Below are 18,342 nucleotides of genomic sequence, written 5' to 3'. Positions count from 1 at the left end.
TACGTATGGTCCTAGAACCATCACCAATCTAGATGGAAATACATCCATCACCCCAAAATTCCATCAGCCTCTTTTGCAGCCTGTTTCCTTCTTCACTCACAGGCACACTGTAGGAAAATGAATACTTAACTACTGAACATGGTTAATTCTCATGTCCAGTAACTAGAACTCAGTCCAAGTAATTTAAGAAACTAGTCATTTACCAAACACAAAAATGCACTGGAAAAAAGGATTATGATAAAGCAATTTTTAAAGATGTTTTTTCTAAAGCCAAATTCAGCAGCGGGGGTTGTATACCTACTTCAGTGACACTAATGTAAGTTCTGATAACCTACTACTATCAAACCAGCCAAAAATATATATATTTTTGAGATGGAGTCTCACTGTTGCCTAGGCTGGAGTGCAGTGGCATGATCGTGGCTCACTGCAACCTCCACCTCCTGGGTTTAAGCAATTCTCCTGCCTCAGCTTTTCAAGTAGCTGGGACTACAGGCATGCACCACCATGCCTAGCTAGGTTTTTTTTTTTGCATTTTCAGTAGAGATGGGGTTTCACCATGTTGGCCAGGTTGGTCTCGAACTCCTGACTTTAGTTGATCCGCCTGCCTCCCAAAGTGCTGGGATTACAGGTGTGAGGCACTGCACCACACAAAAAAATTAATACACAGCAGTTATCTTACAGCTATTAATGGGAATGTTTTTTAAGTCTTTCTTCGTAACTTCAGGGCTTTTTCACTTTCTTGGTTGGATCCAACATCCATGGAATTTAAGACATCTTCATCATTTATGTGAGTGAAGTTGCAAAAAGTGTACTTATACTAGAGAAATTTTGCAGAACCATACGCCTTGGGCCCCATTACAGATCTACTGAAACATCAAAGACTCTTGTAGGACTCCCTAGGCTAAAAAGAAACACTCCATTGACATCCTTATAAAGCCAACACGACTTTGGGTACACGAAGCTTCTGAAGAGTATTAACTTTTGCCAAGTAAAATGAAATACACAGGATTTGTACTACTCTCGCTTGTTCCTTGTCCTCAAATTGGAATAAGTTTGACAAGTGAATCCCCCTAAAATATCTAGTAACCTACTGTATTTGAAATCCTTTTGATCTCCATCAGGCTGCTCTAAACTGAAAAACCATTTACATGAAAGGGTAGCTGTAGCTGGGAATTCAGTAGGATACTTCCAACAGTCCTGGTCAAAATGAAGGCACTGCCCTGTGATGTTTGAAATTCAAGTAACTTTATTTAAATTCAAAAACAATTCTAAAACTGCATTTAGAGTCAAGACCCTCTTGTATTATAAAAATCACATGTATTTCTAAGAGACAAAAATACTTCTAGGTTAACTAGACCAGATCTGACTTTGGACTTTATTCTTTAAACAAATTGCAGAGAATAGAGAAAAAAATAGGTTATTTACAGAAAACAATATCTACATATGTACTTAAAAGTACAAATTTGGTGACAGAAAAGACTTCAGTATATGCTGGCATCTCAGAAGCAGTTCTCAAAGAGCTTAGTTTTATTTTCTTGAATTTTAAGAATGCCTAAGATCCTTCTTCATCCTCGATCTTGGGAGCCAAGTAGTACTTCAAGTGTCCCATATCAGCAATTTTATACTCTACAACTGAAAGACAGGAAGATAGTTAATTACTGAGGAGTATCACATATACTACCTACAAAACAAGGTTCAAATGTATTATCTTACCAAGGGGTACATCTGCAGACATACTGAGTGTCACCGTTGAAGAGAGTGGAGTGGCTTTTGTAAAGAAGTTCAGGTACCTCAGTGCAAAAGTTAGTTGAACTGGTTCATTCATCTCTATGGTAACCTACAAGAGAAAACAGAAGATTCATCATTGAAAAACATCAAGAAAGTTGCAATCTATTAGCTTGCATTTATAAAAACCCACAAACACTTTTATTGGTCACTTTGGAGGGAGCTACGAAAATTTTGAAGACTGATGCATAAAGCAAAAGAATCGAGTATCTAGCTCGTCTTTCCTACAATTTAGATAACCAAATTATATAATATGGGAAAGATTTTCTTTATGGAAAATCTTCTGATAAGCAGCCAATGAATGAATAAAACGTATTAATTTCAGCTCTGCAAACTCTAGTTAATGACTTAATGGATCTAGATAATGACTATTATAGCTGCTAACATTGCGAAGACATCCAGACCCCTTGTGCCTTCTACACACACCACCACCTATAAAGTATTCTTGCTCTCCCACCCCCGAAACAAAACATCCTGAATATCATCAACGCTCCAAGGCTATAGCTACCAGTCTGTAGGACACACAGGGTGGAAGAATTTACGTATACACAGGAATGCAATCTGCAAAATCCAAACTCTGGAAAACTTAACAAATCATCTAATTTCTTCAACAAATAGACTGTAATGGAAGGGGGAGAATGAAATTAGAGGAAACCAGGCTAGGTGTGTTGGCACACACCTGTAGTCCCAGCTACTTGGGAAACCAAGACAGGAGGATCACTTAAGCCCTGGAGTTTAAGGCTGTAGTGAGCCATGACTGCACCACTGTACTCCAGCTTGGATGGACAGAGCAAGACCCTGTCTCAAAAACAAAGAAAAAGAGAAAAAGAAAGAAATGAGGTTGGCAGAGGAGTGGAAATGTGATTCAGGAAACAGATAAAGAATCAGCTCCTAGCCTTTATTAATGAAAAAAAACAACTTCCAACTGAATTTTACAACTTTAAATGTTGACTACCCATTCAAGGGACAAGAAAGCAATATATAGTATTTACTGTAAGCTTATAATATGCCAGACACAGCATATGCTAAGCTCTTTACCATATTTAATCCTAACAAGCTTATGAGATTAAGACCTTCATCCTTGATTTACCAAGTTTTAATTTACGCTCAGGTTATTGAGTTTTTTTTTTTTTTTAAAAAAAGATGGAGTCTTGCTCTGTCACCCAGGCTGGAGGGGAGGGGCATGATCTGGGCTCACTGCAACCTCCACCTCCTCAGTTCAAGTCATTCTCCTGTCTCAGCCTTCCGAGTAGCTGGGGTTACAGGTGTGCACCACCATGCCCGGCTAATTTTTTCTATTTTGGTTAAACAAGGGCTCTCTAGGTACTCTCAAAGTTGCATGGAGTCTGCTTTCTAGCCTTAGTGAGAAGTCTTCCTGTTTAACCTTTGATTCCTACAGCCTGTGACTTTGGCTGAATTGTCACTTAAGGTTGCTCAGCCTGCGTCTCCACCTTTAAAATGGACTACCAGGCCGGGCGCGGTGGCTCAAGCCTGTAATCCCAGCACTTTGGGAGGCCGAGACGGGCGGATCACGAGGTCAGGAGATCGAGACCATCCTGGCTAACACGGTGAAACCCCGTCTCTACTAAAAAATACAAAAAAAACTAGCCGGGCGAGGTGGCGGGCGCCTGTAGTCCCAGCTACTCGGGAGGCTGAGGCAGGAGAATGGCGTGAACCCGGGAGGCGGAGCTTGTAGTGAGCTGAGATCCGGCCACTGCACTCCAGCCTGGGCGACAGAGCGAGACTCCGTCTCAGAAAAAATAACATAACATAACAAACATAACATAAAACAAAATAATAAAATGGGCTACCAATTGGATCCACAACATGTAAGCTAATATAAGGATTACATAAGCGCTCCTAACAGGTAGACTTTTACTCCTAACCATATCCTTCTATTGAGTTGCTGTTCTATGCTCAGTTATTTGGTAATACAGTAAATATCTCCAGAAAGCTAAAGGTTAGATGCCTAGCTTCCCAATCCTACCCTTAAGAGCCTGTGTGGGCCTGATCCATAAACCATTGTTCTGTGGTATGTACGTGTGCTGAATTTGTATTCCCTTCTTACAAAATAATTCTAAATTGGATGACACTTAAGAATCAGTTGCAGATTTCAACAGTATCTCAATTTTCAGAAATTACTTGGGATCCAATTCTGTCTACTTTTAATCTTAGCAACTAACCTAATAAGCAGTATTACAATTCTCTTCAAACTATTTTCTTTTTAATTAAAAACTACTTACAGCTTCCTCCTCTTTATCGACATTACTTGTCTGTGACAATTTAATGTTTCCATTTCCAAGTTCTCCACTCGCAGAAAATTTCACGCCGTCTTTTGCACAGGAAATTACAACAGCATCTCCAATATGGCTGAGATCTCGGCATATACGTGCAAATTCACCAGAAGGCATCTTTACTACACAGCTGTACTCTTGTTCCTATTAAGAACAAAAATTTTCCAAAAGTTAATTGTTAGAAATTTAATGATTTGGCACCCTCACTTTCTTAAAAGGCAACATCTAAACAACTCAGAATCAAGATTTTCTGATTACTGACTCGTGTAATTTCTTAACAAACTCCACTCAAAAAAAATAAATGGCTATTAAATGCACAGTCCAGGGAACAAGAGCCTCCTCCTCCTCCTCCTCCAGGGATAAAGAGAACATTAGACTATGGCACAGAAATGATGACAGTGCAAGCAGGTCTAACTACTTTCTAAAAGAAAATGAGAGAATATGATATTAGGCATTTTCAACATTCCAACATTTCTTCTCTCCTTTGGTGTTTATAAACCTAACCTGGATAAATTTCTTCTAAGATAGCTTTCAAACCCACTTAATAAAAACCAAGCATCCTAGAAGGAAGCAAATTTTAAAAGAGGTTCATGGAAGTTAAAGCAAATAGACAACTGGCAGTAAACAATAAATTTAACCAGTGAGTTTTAGACTTGTGGTAAACAACTATCCAAATACTAAAAATCTCTTTAAAACATGCACCAGTAGATATGTTTCTAGAAAAAGTTCTGTTGTGAAGTAGGCTTAAATTATATTAATATATCTTGACGGAGGAGGATCATTGAGGCCAGGAGTTCCAGACCAGCCTGGGCAAGACTGCCCCCACACCCACACACAAAAATAAAAAAATTAGCCAGGCGTGGTGGGACAGACCTGTAGTCCTTCCTAGCCACTTAGGAGACTAAGTGGATTGCTTGAGCCCAGGAGTCCCAGGTTACAGTGAGCTATATGGCACCACTGCACTCCAGCCTGGGCAACAGAAGACCCTGTCTGTAAAAATAAACAACATTCTATGACATAACTATCAGGCCTGTGTACAGCACTCGCTACAATCAGAAACTGATACTCACTGGAATTCCAAGTTGTTCAACATCCAAATCCATCAACTTCATTTCATAGTCTGAAACTTTCTCCTGGTCTACCAAAAAAAAGCAAATGCTGTTGAGAATCACTGGCACAGAGTTTTGATCTTCTGTAGCTTCATAACTCAGTAAAAAGGTATGACTTACTTGGTGCTTCAAATACTAGCGCCAAGGTATCCGCATTATCTTCAGCCCTTAGTGTAATGATATCTTCATTGCCGGCGCATTTTAGTATTTTGGACATACTAGAAGACAGGAGACACATGGTTTAAAATCAACACCATCTGCTGAAGGTCTGTATTTCTAACGCAGTTAGAAGGGGTTACCACTCTCACCCATAGGCTGTCTCAGAACTGGTGGAGGGTAACTGCACTGCTGGAGGATGCGACTATTAATGCAGACATTTTGGGATGCATCCGGCAGTATTTATACTAAAATACCACCAGCTGTTTCCCTTCTGGATAGAAACAATCTCCTGCCACTAAGTAGGATGACAGGCTGACACATTTCTCGCAAGGGCACAGTATAAAGCATTTAAAGTCAACCGCGACTGAGCCGGGAGGATCGCCTGGGCCCAGAAGTTGGAGACCAGCCCGGGCCAACACATCGAGACCGTCTCGGAAACAAAAAAGCCACAACTAAGGCGTCCATTCAAGGCCAACAGGATTTAGTGAGCAAAAGCTCTGGAACAGTGTTCCTGGCACTGCAGAAAAACCAGTCATTTTCCCGCCACCACCCGCTTTGTGACTTTGGCGCGAAAAAGCAGGTTCGCGCAGCAGCCAGCGCGGGCTTTTCCGAACCGCGCGCTCAGCTGGGCCCCACCCCCCTGCATGGCAGGCCAATGAGAAGGTGCGGATGGTCCACGCCAGCCAATGAGGGCTCGGCTCGGAAGCGATCCCGCCAAGCGGCGGAGGTGGGGGTGGGTCGGGGCCGGCTTCTCTGCGCCGCGAGACTCACCTGGTGAGGTTCACGCCCATGGCCAGGTTGCGGTCGCAGCGGTAGGTGTCGAATCCCTCAGACCGCAGGGTGAGCTGCACCAAGGAGACGTGGGACGAGTCCATGCTCTGCAGGTTTACGCCGCTGGAGCTAATATCCCAGCAGGCCTCGTTGATGAGATCCTTGAGGGCCTCCAACACCTTCTTCAGGATGGAGCCCTGGACCAGGCGCGCCTCGAACATGGTGGCGGAGTGGCAACAACGCGGCTACAGGCAGGCGGGAAGGAGGAAAGTCTAGCCGGTTGCAGCTTCAGGAGTCTCAGAGCGAGCGGGCGAACGTCGTGACAAGCTGAGACCTAGAAAGAAGACTACCAGTCTGCTACGCCTGCAACCGTTTAATGCCGCCGCGTCCGCCAGCGCGCGCTCTCACCCTGCGCCGCGTTGCGACGTCACCACGCTGCCCGGCCCACGGCCTGGGCGGGGAAGAATTTAGGGCCAATCGTGTCGATGCTCCCCGCGAGGCCCGCCCCCTAGAGCATACACTGGAGGAAGCGGGTGCAGGGCGGGGCAGCATTCCGCAGGTCTCCCCGCCTCTTCGTCTGACTCCTGAACCTGGCCACTGAACAAGTCTGGGCATATGTGGGGATCCGGCCCAGGTCCCGGTTCGTCAAGCCCCAGCTTTATGGTGCCTCCTCAGCCTCCAACTCCGTGGGTAGAAAGTTTCTAGCCACGAAAGTGAAAGTGAAAAGCAAATCAAGCCTACCGGGAGGAAAAGCCTCCTTGCAGCCTGAAGAGTACAGCTGCTGCAAATATGCACTTTATTTTTATTTTTCAATTACAGAAGTGATGCGCTCCTAAGTGTCACACGATAAAGAGGTGAATTGTTATGTTAAACTTAGCTCCCTCTCACCCTCTTAACATTCCACCGTCAGCTCTTATAATCACTCAATCGTTCCTTGTATAAAGCTTTTAAAGCTTTTTTGGAAGTTCGAATACACTTTTTTGTTTTCAAAATGCACTTATTCCGTAAACACTTCGAAAAAGTACTTAATAAAGTACATTTAATTTTATGCCACGTACATCTTTTTTATATCAGTACCTCTTTATTTTTTTTTTTGAGACAGAGTCTTGCTCTGTCACCCAGGCTGGAGTGCTGTGGCCGGATCTCAGCTCACTGCAAGCTCCGCCTCCCGGGTTCACGCCATTCTCCTGCCTCAGCCTCCCGAGTAGCTGGGACTACAGGCGCCCCCACGTCGCCCGGCTAGTTTTTTTGTAGTTTTTAGTAGAGACGGGGTTTCACCGTGTTAGCCAGGATGGTCTCGATCTCCTGACCTCGTGATCCGCCCGTCTCGGCCTCCCACAGTGCTGGGATTACAGGCTTGAGCCACCGCGCCCGGCCTATCAGTACCTCTTTAAAAGATAGCATCATATGTATGTAACTTATCAATCGCCTGTTGTTAATTACAAACACCTTTGAGCACTTAGGCAGTTTTGGTGATACCAACTCTTTGAAGTAATACAGCTGAGTCAAAGAGCGTACACATTTAATTTTTTTAAATTTTCTTTTATTTTTTTTTTTGAGACAGAGTCTTGCTCTGTCACCCAGGCTGGAGTGCTGTGGCCGGATCTCAGCTCACTGCAAGCTCCGCCTCCCGGGTTCACGCCATTCTCCTGCCTCAGCCTCCCGAGTAGCTGGGATTACTGGCGCCTACCACCACGCCCGGTTAATTTTTGTATTTTTGTATATTTTTTTTTTTTTAGTAGAGACGGGGTTTCACCATGTTGGCCAGGCTGGTCTTGAACTCCCGACCTCAGGTGATCCACCCGCCTCAGCCTCCCAAAGTGCTGGGATCACAGGCATGCGCCACCATGCCCGGCTAAATTTTTGATAAGTGTTACTAAATCTCTAAAAGTTTGCAATTTACATTCTAGCCAAGACTGTGTATGAACATGCTCATTTATCTTTATTTTCCTAACTATAGATATTAGCAATCTCATTTTTTAGTCATTGCTCATCTGTGTCAAAAATTCAATTTTTTTTTTTTTGAGACGGAGTCTTGCTCTGTTGCCCCGGCTGGAGTGCAGTGGCGCTATCTCGGCTCACTGCAACCTCCGCCTCCCAGGTTCAAGCAATTCTCCTGCCTCAGCCTCCCAAGTAGCTGGGATTACAGGTGCCTACCACTACTCCCGGCTAATTTTTGCATTTTTGGAAGAGACGGGGTTTCACCATGTTGGCCAAACTGGTCTCGAACACCTGACCTCAGGTGATCCACCCGCTTTGGCCTCCCAAAGTGCTGGGATTACAGGTGTGAGCCACTGCGCCCAGCCAGAAAATTTCAATTGTTACAGGATGGACATAGTTTGTTGTTTCTCTCCTGCTTTGTTTACACCATTTCTCTTTAGTTACTTTTAATATCTTGGTCAGTAGAATTCTTTAGTTTTTCTACCATGTATCTAGGTATGGATTTAGTTTTCTTTATCTTGTTGAAGGAACTGAAGATTCATTTCAAGTCTGACATATTCTCAATCATTATGGCTTCAAGTATCTCCTCTCCTTAGTCTATTCCTTACTCTGGAATGCCTTTCTTTCCTTTTTTTTTTCCTAGTTCAGCTATGACTCCACACAAGGTTCTAAGAGGAGTTTCACAGTCTCTTCCCTGGGTTTTGTGGAGACTTAACTTTACCCTTCTGTATCAGCCTCTTAAAGCACTGGGTCAACCTTAAAAGGGAATAGGAAAGGGCATTTCTGGTATTTCTATTATAAGATGCCTTCAATTGTAATGTGTACAATTATTTTATGTAGCACAAGAAAGAAAACTGTCAAACTATTATTTTTTAGAGAGGGGGGTCTCCTTTTGACACCCAGGCTGGAGTGCAGTGGCAAGATCACTGCTCACTGCCACCTCCAACTTCTAGGCTCGAGGGATCCTCCTGCCTCCCAAATAGCTGGGACTACAGGGGTGCACCACTGTACCTGGCTAATTTTTAAATGTTTTTGTAGGGATGAAGTCCCACTATGTCGCTCTGGCTGGTTTCCAACTCCTGGGCTCAAGGGATCTTCCCAATCGGTCTCCCAAAGTGTGAGATTACAGGCATGAGCCACTGTGCCCAGCCTCAAACTGTTATACAATGCTTTATCACTTAGAATTTCTTTTTTTTCCTTTTTTTTGAGAAGGAATCTCGCTCTGTCATCCAGGCTGGAGTGCAGTGGTGCGATCTTGGCTAACCACAACGTCCGCCTCCTGGCTTCAGGCAATTCTCATGCCTCAGCCTCCCGAGTAGCTAGGATTACAGGCAAGTGCAATCGCACCCAGCTAATTTTTGTATTTTTAGTAGAGACGGGGTTTCGCCATGTTGGTCTTGAACTCCTGACTTCATGTGATCTGCCTGCCTCGGCCTCCCAAAGTGCTGGGATTACAGGCGTGAGCCACCACGCCAGGTCTATTTTGTTTTAAAAGAACTTTTAGACTTTAAAAACGTTCTTATTATATATTACTCTTGTGCAAACATGAAAGAATTTAAGCTACATTGGTTAAGGCATTCCTACTGTTTCTCCACTCAGTTGCTGATAACTGCTGTTTTCTATATAATATCCTACTCTGTGTTGTCAAGGGTATTGATGCAGCATTTTTCAATAGTGCTATTCTATTGTCTCTCGAATTTCTTGCAAGCCTCTGCTACTCATTTGTAAGTTTTGATGTTGGCACTTTCTTGCTTTATGTGTGATGGACTATCCATTTGCATACATCTCAATATCAAAACATAATAGAGCATCATCTGTTTGTGGGTATTTTCCTTTCTTGGGTCCGTTAAAATCTCAGTTACTTTGCAAAATGTGGAATGTGTTCATTCCTCCAGTGAGGAACATTTGCTTCACTAAAAACAAATGCATATGCTCCACTACTCTGTTTCAGTTCTGTCTGCTTACATAATATCATTTTGGTTTAATGCCAAATCACAGTGTAATAGATTTGAAGATATTTTAATGTCAAACTCTACCCATGTGGGACCCGCGATGTACGTGAATCTGTTTATTTCTGCTATTATAGAAGTGATGTGCTCCTAAAAGTGTCCGATGATAAAGAGGTGTATAGTTATGTTAATTTTATGTTAAACTGAAATGAAGACATAAACATGTCTATGACTGTGGTCAGAGAAGGCCTCTCTGAGGAGGTAGCATCTTATCAGAGAAGGCAGCTGTTTGGAGAGTTGGAAGAAAGCTTTCTAGGCTGAGAGAATAGCATGATTATAAAGGTCAGCATACTTGGAATATGTTCAGAAAAGTTTGATGTGGAACTCAGACTGATGTGTCTGAAGCAAGAGTGGTGCACTGTGAGGTTGCAGAGAGGCTGGGGTGAGCTTTTGCGGGACTTTGTAGGCTCTCTAAAAGTGCAAGGGAATGTGGTCAGCAGCAGGTCTTTGATGTGATCCAATTTACATTTTAAGCGGCTACTTTAACATCTAGTAAAGGTACTACTGGATCAGTGGAAGAATGAAGTAAATTTTGATCAGATAATTGGTTAAACTATTAGAAAAGAATAAAAGCTGTAGACTTTTCTGGACGGGCGCAGTGGCTCATGCCTGTAATCCTGGAACTTTGGGAGGCTGAGGTGGGTGGATCATCTGAGGTCAGGAGTTCGAGATCAGCCAGGCCAACATGGTGAAACCCCGTCTCTACTAAAAATACAAAAATTAGCTGGGTGTGGTGGTGCACGCCTATAATTCCAGCTACTAGGGAGGCTGAGGCAGGAGAATTGCTTGAACCTGGGATGCGGAGGTTGCAGTGAACCGAGATTGCGCCACTGCACTCCAGCCTGGGTGACAGAGCAAGCCTCCATCTCAAAAAAAAAAAAAAAAGACTTTTCCTAATAATTATTCACTAGAATAAATTCTAGATAAATAATTCAAATTCAAATCTTAACCCAGTAAGAAATGGAAAAATATTTTGGTAAATATTAATGAGATCTTCCTATGGGTTCTAAACATAAGAAAAAAACCCATAAAACATAATGAATGACTATATAAGTTTTAAAACTTCAGTATGCCTCAGAGGATTCTACTGGTTAGTATAGTTTAGGTTTCAGTGACAGAGAACTCAACTTGAATGGATTAACAGAAAAAGAAAATTTATTCATCTAAACAAAAAGCCAGAGGTATCTGGCCTCCACTGTCCAGTCCTAGTCTTAGTAAACAAGTAAAGGTTACTAGCCACATTAATAAGCAAAGAAATGTAAATTCAATGGAGACAGAATTTTAACCTATCAAATTAATAAAAATCATGTGAACACCCGGTGTGTTAGGAAGGATTCAAGGAAGTAGGCACTTTAATACATTGCAAGTGGGAGTATACATTGGTATAATTTTTCTGGTGGAAACTTAGAAATGTGTATCAAAAGCCTTAGAATTTTACTTATTCTTTAACAGAGAAATTCAATATCTAGGTTTTTTTCCTATAGAAGAAATCAGGGGAACTTACCAAGATCAAGCATGTTTAAGAATGTTTCTTGGGCCAGGTGCAGTGGTTCACGCCTGTAATCCCAGCACTTTGGGAGGCCCAGGTGGGCAGATCACCTGAGGTCGGGAATTTGAGACTAGCCTAGCCAACATGGTGAAACCCCATCTCTACTAAAAATACAAAAATTAGCCAGGTGTGTGGCGGACGCCTGTAATCCCAGCTACTCAGGAGGCTGAGGTAGGAGAATCGCTTGAACCCGGGAGGTGGAGGTTGCAATGAGCCAAGATCACGCCATTACACTCCAGCCTGGGCAACAGAGCGAGACTCTATCTCAAAAAAAAAAAAAAAAAACACCAACAAAAAAAGAATGTTTCTTGGCTGGGCATGGTGGCTCATGCCTGTAATTGCAGCACTTTTATCACAGCACTTTGGGAGACCAAGGAGGGCAGACTGCTTGAGGTCAGGAGTTCCAGACCAGCGTGGCCAACATGGTGAATCCCTGTCTCTACTAAAAATACAAAAATTAGCTGGGCATGGTGGCACACACCTGTAATCTCAGCTACTTGGGAGGCTGAGGCATGAATTGCTTGAACCTGGGAGGCGGAGGTTGCAGTGAGCCAAGATAGTACCACTCCCCTCCAGCCTGGCTAACAGGGCAAGACAGTGTCTCAAAAAAAAAAAAAAAAAAAGAATGTTTTTTACAGAATTATGATGATGATGATTATTTTTGAGACAGTTTCTCACTCTGTCATCCAGGCTGAGGTACAGTGGCACAATCTTGGCTCACCACAGCTTTGACTTTCCGGGCTCAGGTGATCCTCCCACCTCAGCCTTCCAATTAGCTGGGACTACAGGTGCACACCACCATCCCAGCTAATTTTCTGTACTTTTTGTAGAGATACAGTTTCACCATGTTGCCCAGGCTGATCTCAAACTCTTGGGCTCAAACGATCCTCCCACCTTTGCATCCCAAAGTGCTGGGATTACAGGCATGAGCCACCATGTCTGGCCTCTTACAGAATTATTAATAATTCCCCAGAAATTGTACATAACCTTAAGGTCTAACAATACTTGCATTTGTTAGGTAAATTATGATAAATTTGTAAGATGGAATATTGGATAGCCTCTAAAGTACCATTTGCAAAAGGCATTTAATGATAAAGAGAAAAATCACATTATGAAACAGAATAAACAAAGATATTCCAATTTTCTAAAACTTATATCTAGGTATATGTGTACAGTAAATGGAATGGAAAAGCAAGAATATAAATATTAACATCTGTGACTGATGGTGCCACAAATAATTTTAATTTTTTCTTGTACCTTTTTGTATTTTCTATACTTTTTTCAGTAAAATGTATTGTTGATCAGAAAATGAATACTGAGAGAAAATGCTGTAAAGTATTTTATGTAGTATCTGGCAAATTTCTTCACAAGGTAATATGTATCAGAATTATTCTCAATCCTGGCTGCACTTGAGACTCACCTGGGGAGCTTAAAAAAAGTCTATTCCACTTGGCCCTCCTCCAGAAATTATTACTTACTTTAGGGTGGCCCCTCCATTAGTAGTTTTAGCAGCTGTCCAGATAATTTTTTTTTTTTTTTTTTTTTTTTTTTGAGACAGAGTTGCCCAGGCTGGAGTGCTGTGCTCCGCTCACTGCAACATCTGCCTCCTGGGTTCTAGCTATTTTTCTGCCTCAGCCTGCCGAGTAGCTGAGATTACAGGTTCCCACCACCAAGGCCAGCTAATTTTTATATTTCTAGTAGAGATGGCGTTTTGCCATGTTGGCCAGGCTGGTCTCGAACTCCTGACCTCAAGTGATTCACCCACCTTGGCCTCCCAAAGTGATGGGATTACAGGCGTGAGCTAGTGCGCCCAGCCTTGTCCAGGTAATTCTAATGAATAATCAGGACAGAGACGTACTTTACAGCGTGTGTGGTCAATAGATGAATATTTGTGCTTAAAACCACGATGTAGAGTATTGGTTTGAAAAAGTGAGGCCTCCAGTTTGTCAGAGAGAAGACTGACATCGTTCAGATTCTGTATGTCATAATCTAATAGGCCTGTAGGTTTACGGGAGTGCAGGATTTACATTTTTTGAAGCTGTAAGAAGTTTGACAAAGCTGGGCATGGTGGTTCACCCCTCTAATCCCAGCACTGTGGGAAGCCAACGTGCGTGGATCCCTGGAGCCCAGGATTTCAAGACCAGCCTGGGCAACATGGCAAGACTCCATCTCTTTTTTTTTTTTTTTTAAGACGGAGTCTCGCTCTGTCACCCGGGCTGGAGTGCAGTGGCCGGATCTCAGCTCACTGCAAGCTCCGCCTCCCGAGTTTACGCCATTCTCCTGCCTCAGCCTCCCGAGTAGCTGGGACTACAGGCACCCGCCACCTCGCCCGGCTAGTTTTTTGTATTTTTTAGTAGAAACGGGGTTTCACCGTGTTAGCCAGGATGGTCTCGATCTCCTGACCTCGTGATTCGCCCGTCTCGGCCTCCCAAAGTGCTGGGATTACAGGCTTGAGCCACAGCGCCCGGCCAAGACTCCATCTCTATACAAAAAACAAAAATTAATTGGATGTAGTGATGGCACCTGTAGTCCCAGTTATTGGGGAGGCTGAAGTGGGAAGGTAACTCAAGCCCGGGCAGTGAGTTCAGCTGTGATTGTGCTACTGCACTCCAGCCTGGGCGACAGAGCAAGATCCTGCGTCAAAAAAACAAGAGTTAGACAATTCTGCATAGCTTATTCTCACTTTCACTTTGTATGTCATTTCATTAAACTGAATAAGAAGTTTTAGCTATCTGAAAACATTTCTCAAACTAAGAACTAGAAAGGCAATATAAGGGGCAAGAGAAAGAGCAGATCAGATAAAGCCTGATTTTGTGTATCAACAATTCTTCAGACCAGTGACGGTGGCTCACACCTATAATCCCAGCACTATGGGAGGCTAAGGCAGGTGGATCACTTGAGGTCAGGAGTGCAAGACAAGCCTGGCTAACATGGTGAAACCCCATCTCTATTAAAAATACAAAAATCTGCCGGGCGTGGTGGCACATGTCTGTCCTCCCAGCTATTTGGGAGGCTGAGGTGGGAAAATAGCTTGAACCGGGGAGGCAGAGGTTGCAGTGAGTTGAGATCATGCCCCACTGCACTCCAGCTGGGGGGATGGAGTGAGACACCCTGTCTCAAAAAACAAAACAAAACAAAAAAAGAAATTATTTTTCAATGAATTTATTGTTTAGTGTTCAAGGAATGTTTAGTGACAATTCTTCCCCTCTTAAGAGAAGGGAAATCACTATTCAGGGAACTGAAGAATTGTCATGCCACTTGTACCATTGTAGTTCTCCAGTATCAAGATGGAGGGTGTTTTCATTATAGAATTATAATAGTTATAGCAACAGCTGCCCAATTATACTGAGCTTGCAGTCAGCCTGCATATTCTGGGGGACCAGGAATCCCATGCTAGTGACTTCTGTTAATCAACATAGCATCTAAAAATAATGGAACTAACCAAGGAGTGCAATGAAGAGAAATCACTGTGTACAAGATGTGCCCCCAGCCTGAAGGAAAAAGTTAATATAAGTAACATAACAGAAAAATCAAGAACAGAGGAGGAAGTGCAAGGTAATGTAAAGTAACAAAATTCTTTTAGCTGAAGGTGGAGGGAGACTTTTACTTTTAATTTCTTTCTACAATTAAGAGAAAGGCCTGACCAGGTGTAGTGGCTCACATCTGTAATCCCAGCACTTTGGGAGGCTGAGGCAGGCAGATCACGAGGTCAAGAGTTCAAGACCAGCCTGGCCAACATAGTGAAACCCCGTTTCTACTAAAATACACAAAAAATTATCCAGGTGTGGTGGTGTGCACCTGTAATCCCAACTACTACAGAGGCTGAGGCAGGAGAATCGCTTGAACCCAGGAGGCAAAGGTGCAGTGAGCCGAGATCATGCCACTGCACTCCAGCCTGAGCAACAAAAGTGAAACTCTGTCTCAAAAAAAAAACCAAAAAGACAAAAAACTAAGAGAGAGAAAGGCCCTAAAGCTTGCCTAAAGGCCTATTAGCATGACTTCCACCAGACCCCTGTTCGTTATATAGCACTGGCTTCAGGAATATACTTGATCTGAGTTCCATTAACCTGAGAGGGCTGAGTGTAATGGATGAGAAGTTTGTTCAGAGCACATTTTAGGATATTATCCATCCTAGTAATCATAGTGTGCATTCTATAATTCTGACTTACGTGCATTGGTTCTCCAAGCCTCCTTTTATGAGGCTGGATTTGAAAAGGAACAGCTGAGTTTCTAGAAGGACTGACATGACACTCACTTAGATATGACCTTTCATAACTATGTGCCCCTAAAGGTGAAGTTCTAGACACTAACATCTCCACCTGTCTTAGACGATCATCTTGCTCGAATGCTGTGGCTCATCCCTGTAATCCCAGAACTTTAGGAGGCCTATATGGGAGGATTGCTTGAGCCCAGGAGTTTAAGACCAGCCTGAGTAATAAAATGAGACTTCATTGCTACACAAAAATTTAAAACTTAGCTGGGTGTGGTGCTGCACACCTATAGTCCAAGCTACTCGGGAATATACTCACATAGAAACCAGGAATATATAATGCTGTTTTCGGAATTCTCACTACCTGCCCCAAAACTCACAGCTCAGGTCAAAATTACCAATAGGAGATTTTGGCCAGGTGTGGTAGCTCATGCCTATAATCCCAGCACTTTGGGAGACACGGGTAGGAGGATCTCTTGAACCCAGGAGTTCAAGACCAGTTTGGGCAACATAGCGATACCCTGTCTCTAAAAAAAAAAAAGAGAAATAGGCCGGGTGTGGTGGCTCACGCCTGTAATCCCAGCACTTTGGGAGACACGGGTAGGAGGATCTCTTGAACCCAGGAGTTCAAGACCAGTTTGGGCAACATAGCGATACCCTGTCTCTAAAAAAAAAAAAGAGAAATAGGCCGGGTGTGGTGGCTCACGCCTGTAATCCCAGCACTTTGGGAGGCCGAGGCAGGCGGATCACGAGGTCAGGAAATCGAGACCATCCTGGCTAACACGGTGAAACCCCGTCTCTACTAAAAATACAAAAAAGTTAGCTGGGCCTGGTGGCGGCGCCTGTAGTCCCAGCTACGCAGGAGGCTGAGGCAGGAGAATGGCGTGAACCCGGGAGGCGGAGCTTGCAGTGAGTCGCGATTGCGCCACTGCACTCCAGCCTGGGCAACAGAGGGAGACTCCGTCTCAAAAAAAAAAAAATAAAAAGAGAGAGAGAGAGAAATAAATTTATTAAAATTGAAAAATTGAAAATAAGACAAATGTAAAATTATATTTTTTTAAAAAAAGGAAATTGCAATTCTTTTGTGTGCAAGTGTCTCATTGTGAGATTACAATATGCTTAAATTGGGGACCCAATGTTATACGTGTTTTACATCACTTACAGGGCAGTGAATAGAAAAGAACAGGAAACACCAAAGGCAATGCTGGAGCAACACAAATTTTAATAAATTCAGGCAGGCAGTATAGTATGGTCGTTAGAGTGTCGGCTGGTAACAAACCTATTTGTGTTCTAATTCTTGCTAGGCACTTTCTAGCTGGGAGACCTTGGCTAAGGTCCTTTTAAAAGTTTTAAATCCATCCAACAAGTACTTAAGATGGATGTGTCAAAGACATACAAGATGCCCAGTAAACAAAGTAGACAGCACTTCTGTCCCAAAAAAGGTCTTTCCATAGTCCAGAAGACAAATTTGAAAAACTGAGGAAGGGCCGGGCGCGGTGGCTCATGCCTGTAATTCCAGCACTTTGGGAAGCTGAGGCGGACGGATCACCTGAGGTCAGGAGTTTGAGACCAGCCTGACAAATATGGTGAAACCCCGTCTCTACTAAAAATACAAAAGTTAGCCAGGCGTGGTGATGCACGCCTTGGAATTGCTTGAACCCGGCAGGCAGAGCTTGCTGAGATCACGTCACTGCACTCCAGCCTGGGCGACAGAGCGAGACTCTGTCTCAAAAACAAAACAAAACAAAACAAAACAAAAAACCAAACTAACAAACCAACCAACAAACAAAAAAACACTGAGGAAGATCTTAACTATAAAATGCAAATCATACCCACTTCCAAGCCAAGTGTGGATTAAATGAAATAAGACAACTAAAGAGATTACTCAGCGCAGTGCCTAGTATACAATTAGCGCTCAATAAGTACTAGCGACCCCTTGGCAAAGCAACACAGATTGAAGCATGGGTTTCATTTCTCATCATGTGATAGGTGATAAAATGCTCTTAATCAGGTCGGCTCACCTGGCCTCTCCATTCGACCTAAATAACATCAACTTACTTGCGTAAGGGAAGAGCCCTGACCCAGGTCAGCAAGCATTTGTCCTCCGGGTGGCGCCTCTCGCCTTCAGTAACCCGTCACCTCCAGAACCAGGGCGCCAGCTCCGGCCACCCGTGGTCAAGCGGGAGCTCCCATTGGCTAATCGCACTCTGAAACGCACGCCTTTTCCCGGCCCTGGCGCTGCCGTCCAATGTGCGCCTCTCGACTCTGCTCCGCCCCGCCCCCGTTGCCCCGCCTCCCTGTCGTATTTGCGCCATTGGTGGATCTTCCGGATCGTGACGGCAACGCTGCGCATGCGCATTCGCTCCGAGCCCTCCTCCCGGGAGAGGGAGCTCGCGGGTCGGGGCTAGGGAAGGCTGACCTAGCTCGGACCGGGTGAAAGGGCGGCGACGGCACTGGGTGGGGCCGAGCTCCGGGGCTGGCTGCTGGGCTGCTAAGGGAACTGTGAGCCGCTCGG

General features: G+C 43.8%; 1 protein-coding gene across 3 annotated transcripts; it reads right to left on the bottom strand.

The window, feature by feature from the left end:
- Positions 1 to 1,223: 1,223 nt before the first annotated feature.
- PCNA (proliferating cell nuclear antigen) lies at positions 1,224 to 17,999 on the bottom strand. 3 transcript variants are annotated; one of them, XM_011941028.1, is made up of 7 exons: positions 17,886 to 17,999; positions 6,119 to 6,452; positions 5,309 to 5,406; positions 5,150 to 5,217; positions 4,029 to 4,223; positions 1,714 to 1,837; positions 1,224 to 1,632 (listed from the first exon to the last, which is right to left on the bottom strand). In XM_011941028.1, the coding sequence occupies exons 2-7, from the start codon at positions 6,337 to 6,339 to the stop codon at positions 1,553 to 1,555; spliced, it is 786 nt and encodes a 261-aa protein (XP_011796418.1). In that variant the 5' UTR covers positions 6,340 to 6,452; positions 17,886 to 17,999; the 3' UTR covers positions 1,224 to 1,552. The 3 variants fall into 3 exon arrangements, with proteins under 3 accessions (XP_011796418.1, XP_011796417.1, XP_011796419.1); XM_011941027.1 differs by lacking the exon at positions 17,886 to 17,999 and having other exon boundaries at positions 6,119 to 6,562; XM_011941029.1 differs by lacking the exon at positions 17,886 to 17,999 and having other exon boundaries at positions 1,224 to 1,626; positions 6,119 to 6,562.
- Between the last annotated feature and the right edge of the window lie 343 nt (positions 18,000 to 18,342).

This window comes from Colobus angolensis, unplaced genomic scaffold, assembly GCF_000951035.1.
Source record: "Colobus angolensis palliatus isolate OR3802 unplaced genomic scaffold, Cang.pa_1.0 Scaffold197, whole genome shotgun sequence".
Classification (NCBI taxonomy): Eukaryota; Metazoa; Chordata; class Mammalia; order Primates; family Cercopithecidae; genus Colobus; species Colobus angolensis.
This window is presented reverse-complemented; position numbering and strand designations above follow the sequence as displayed.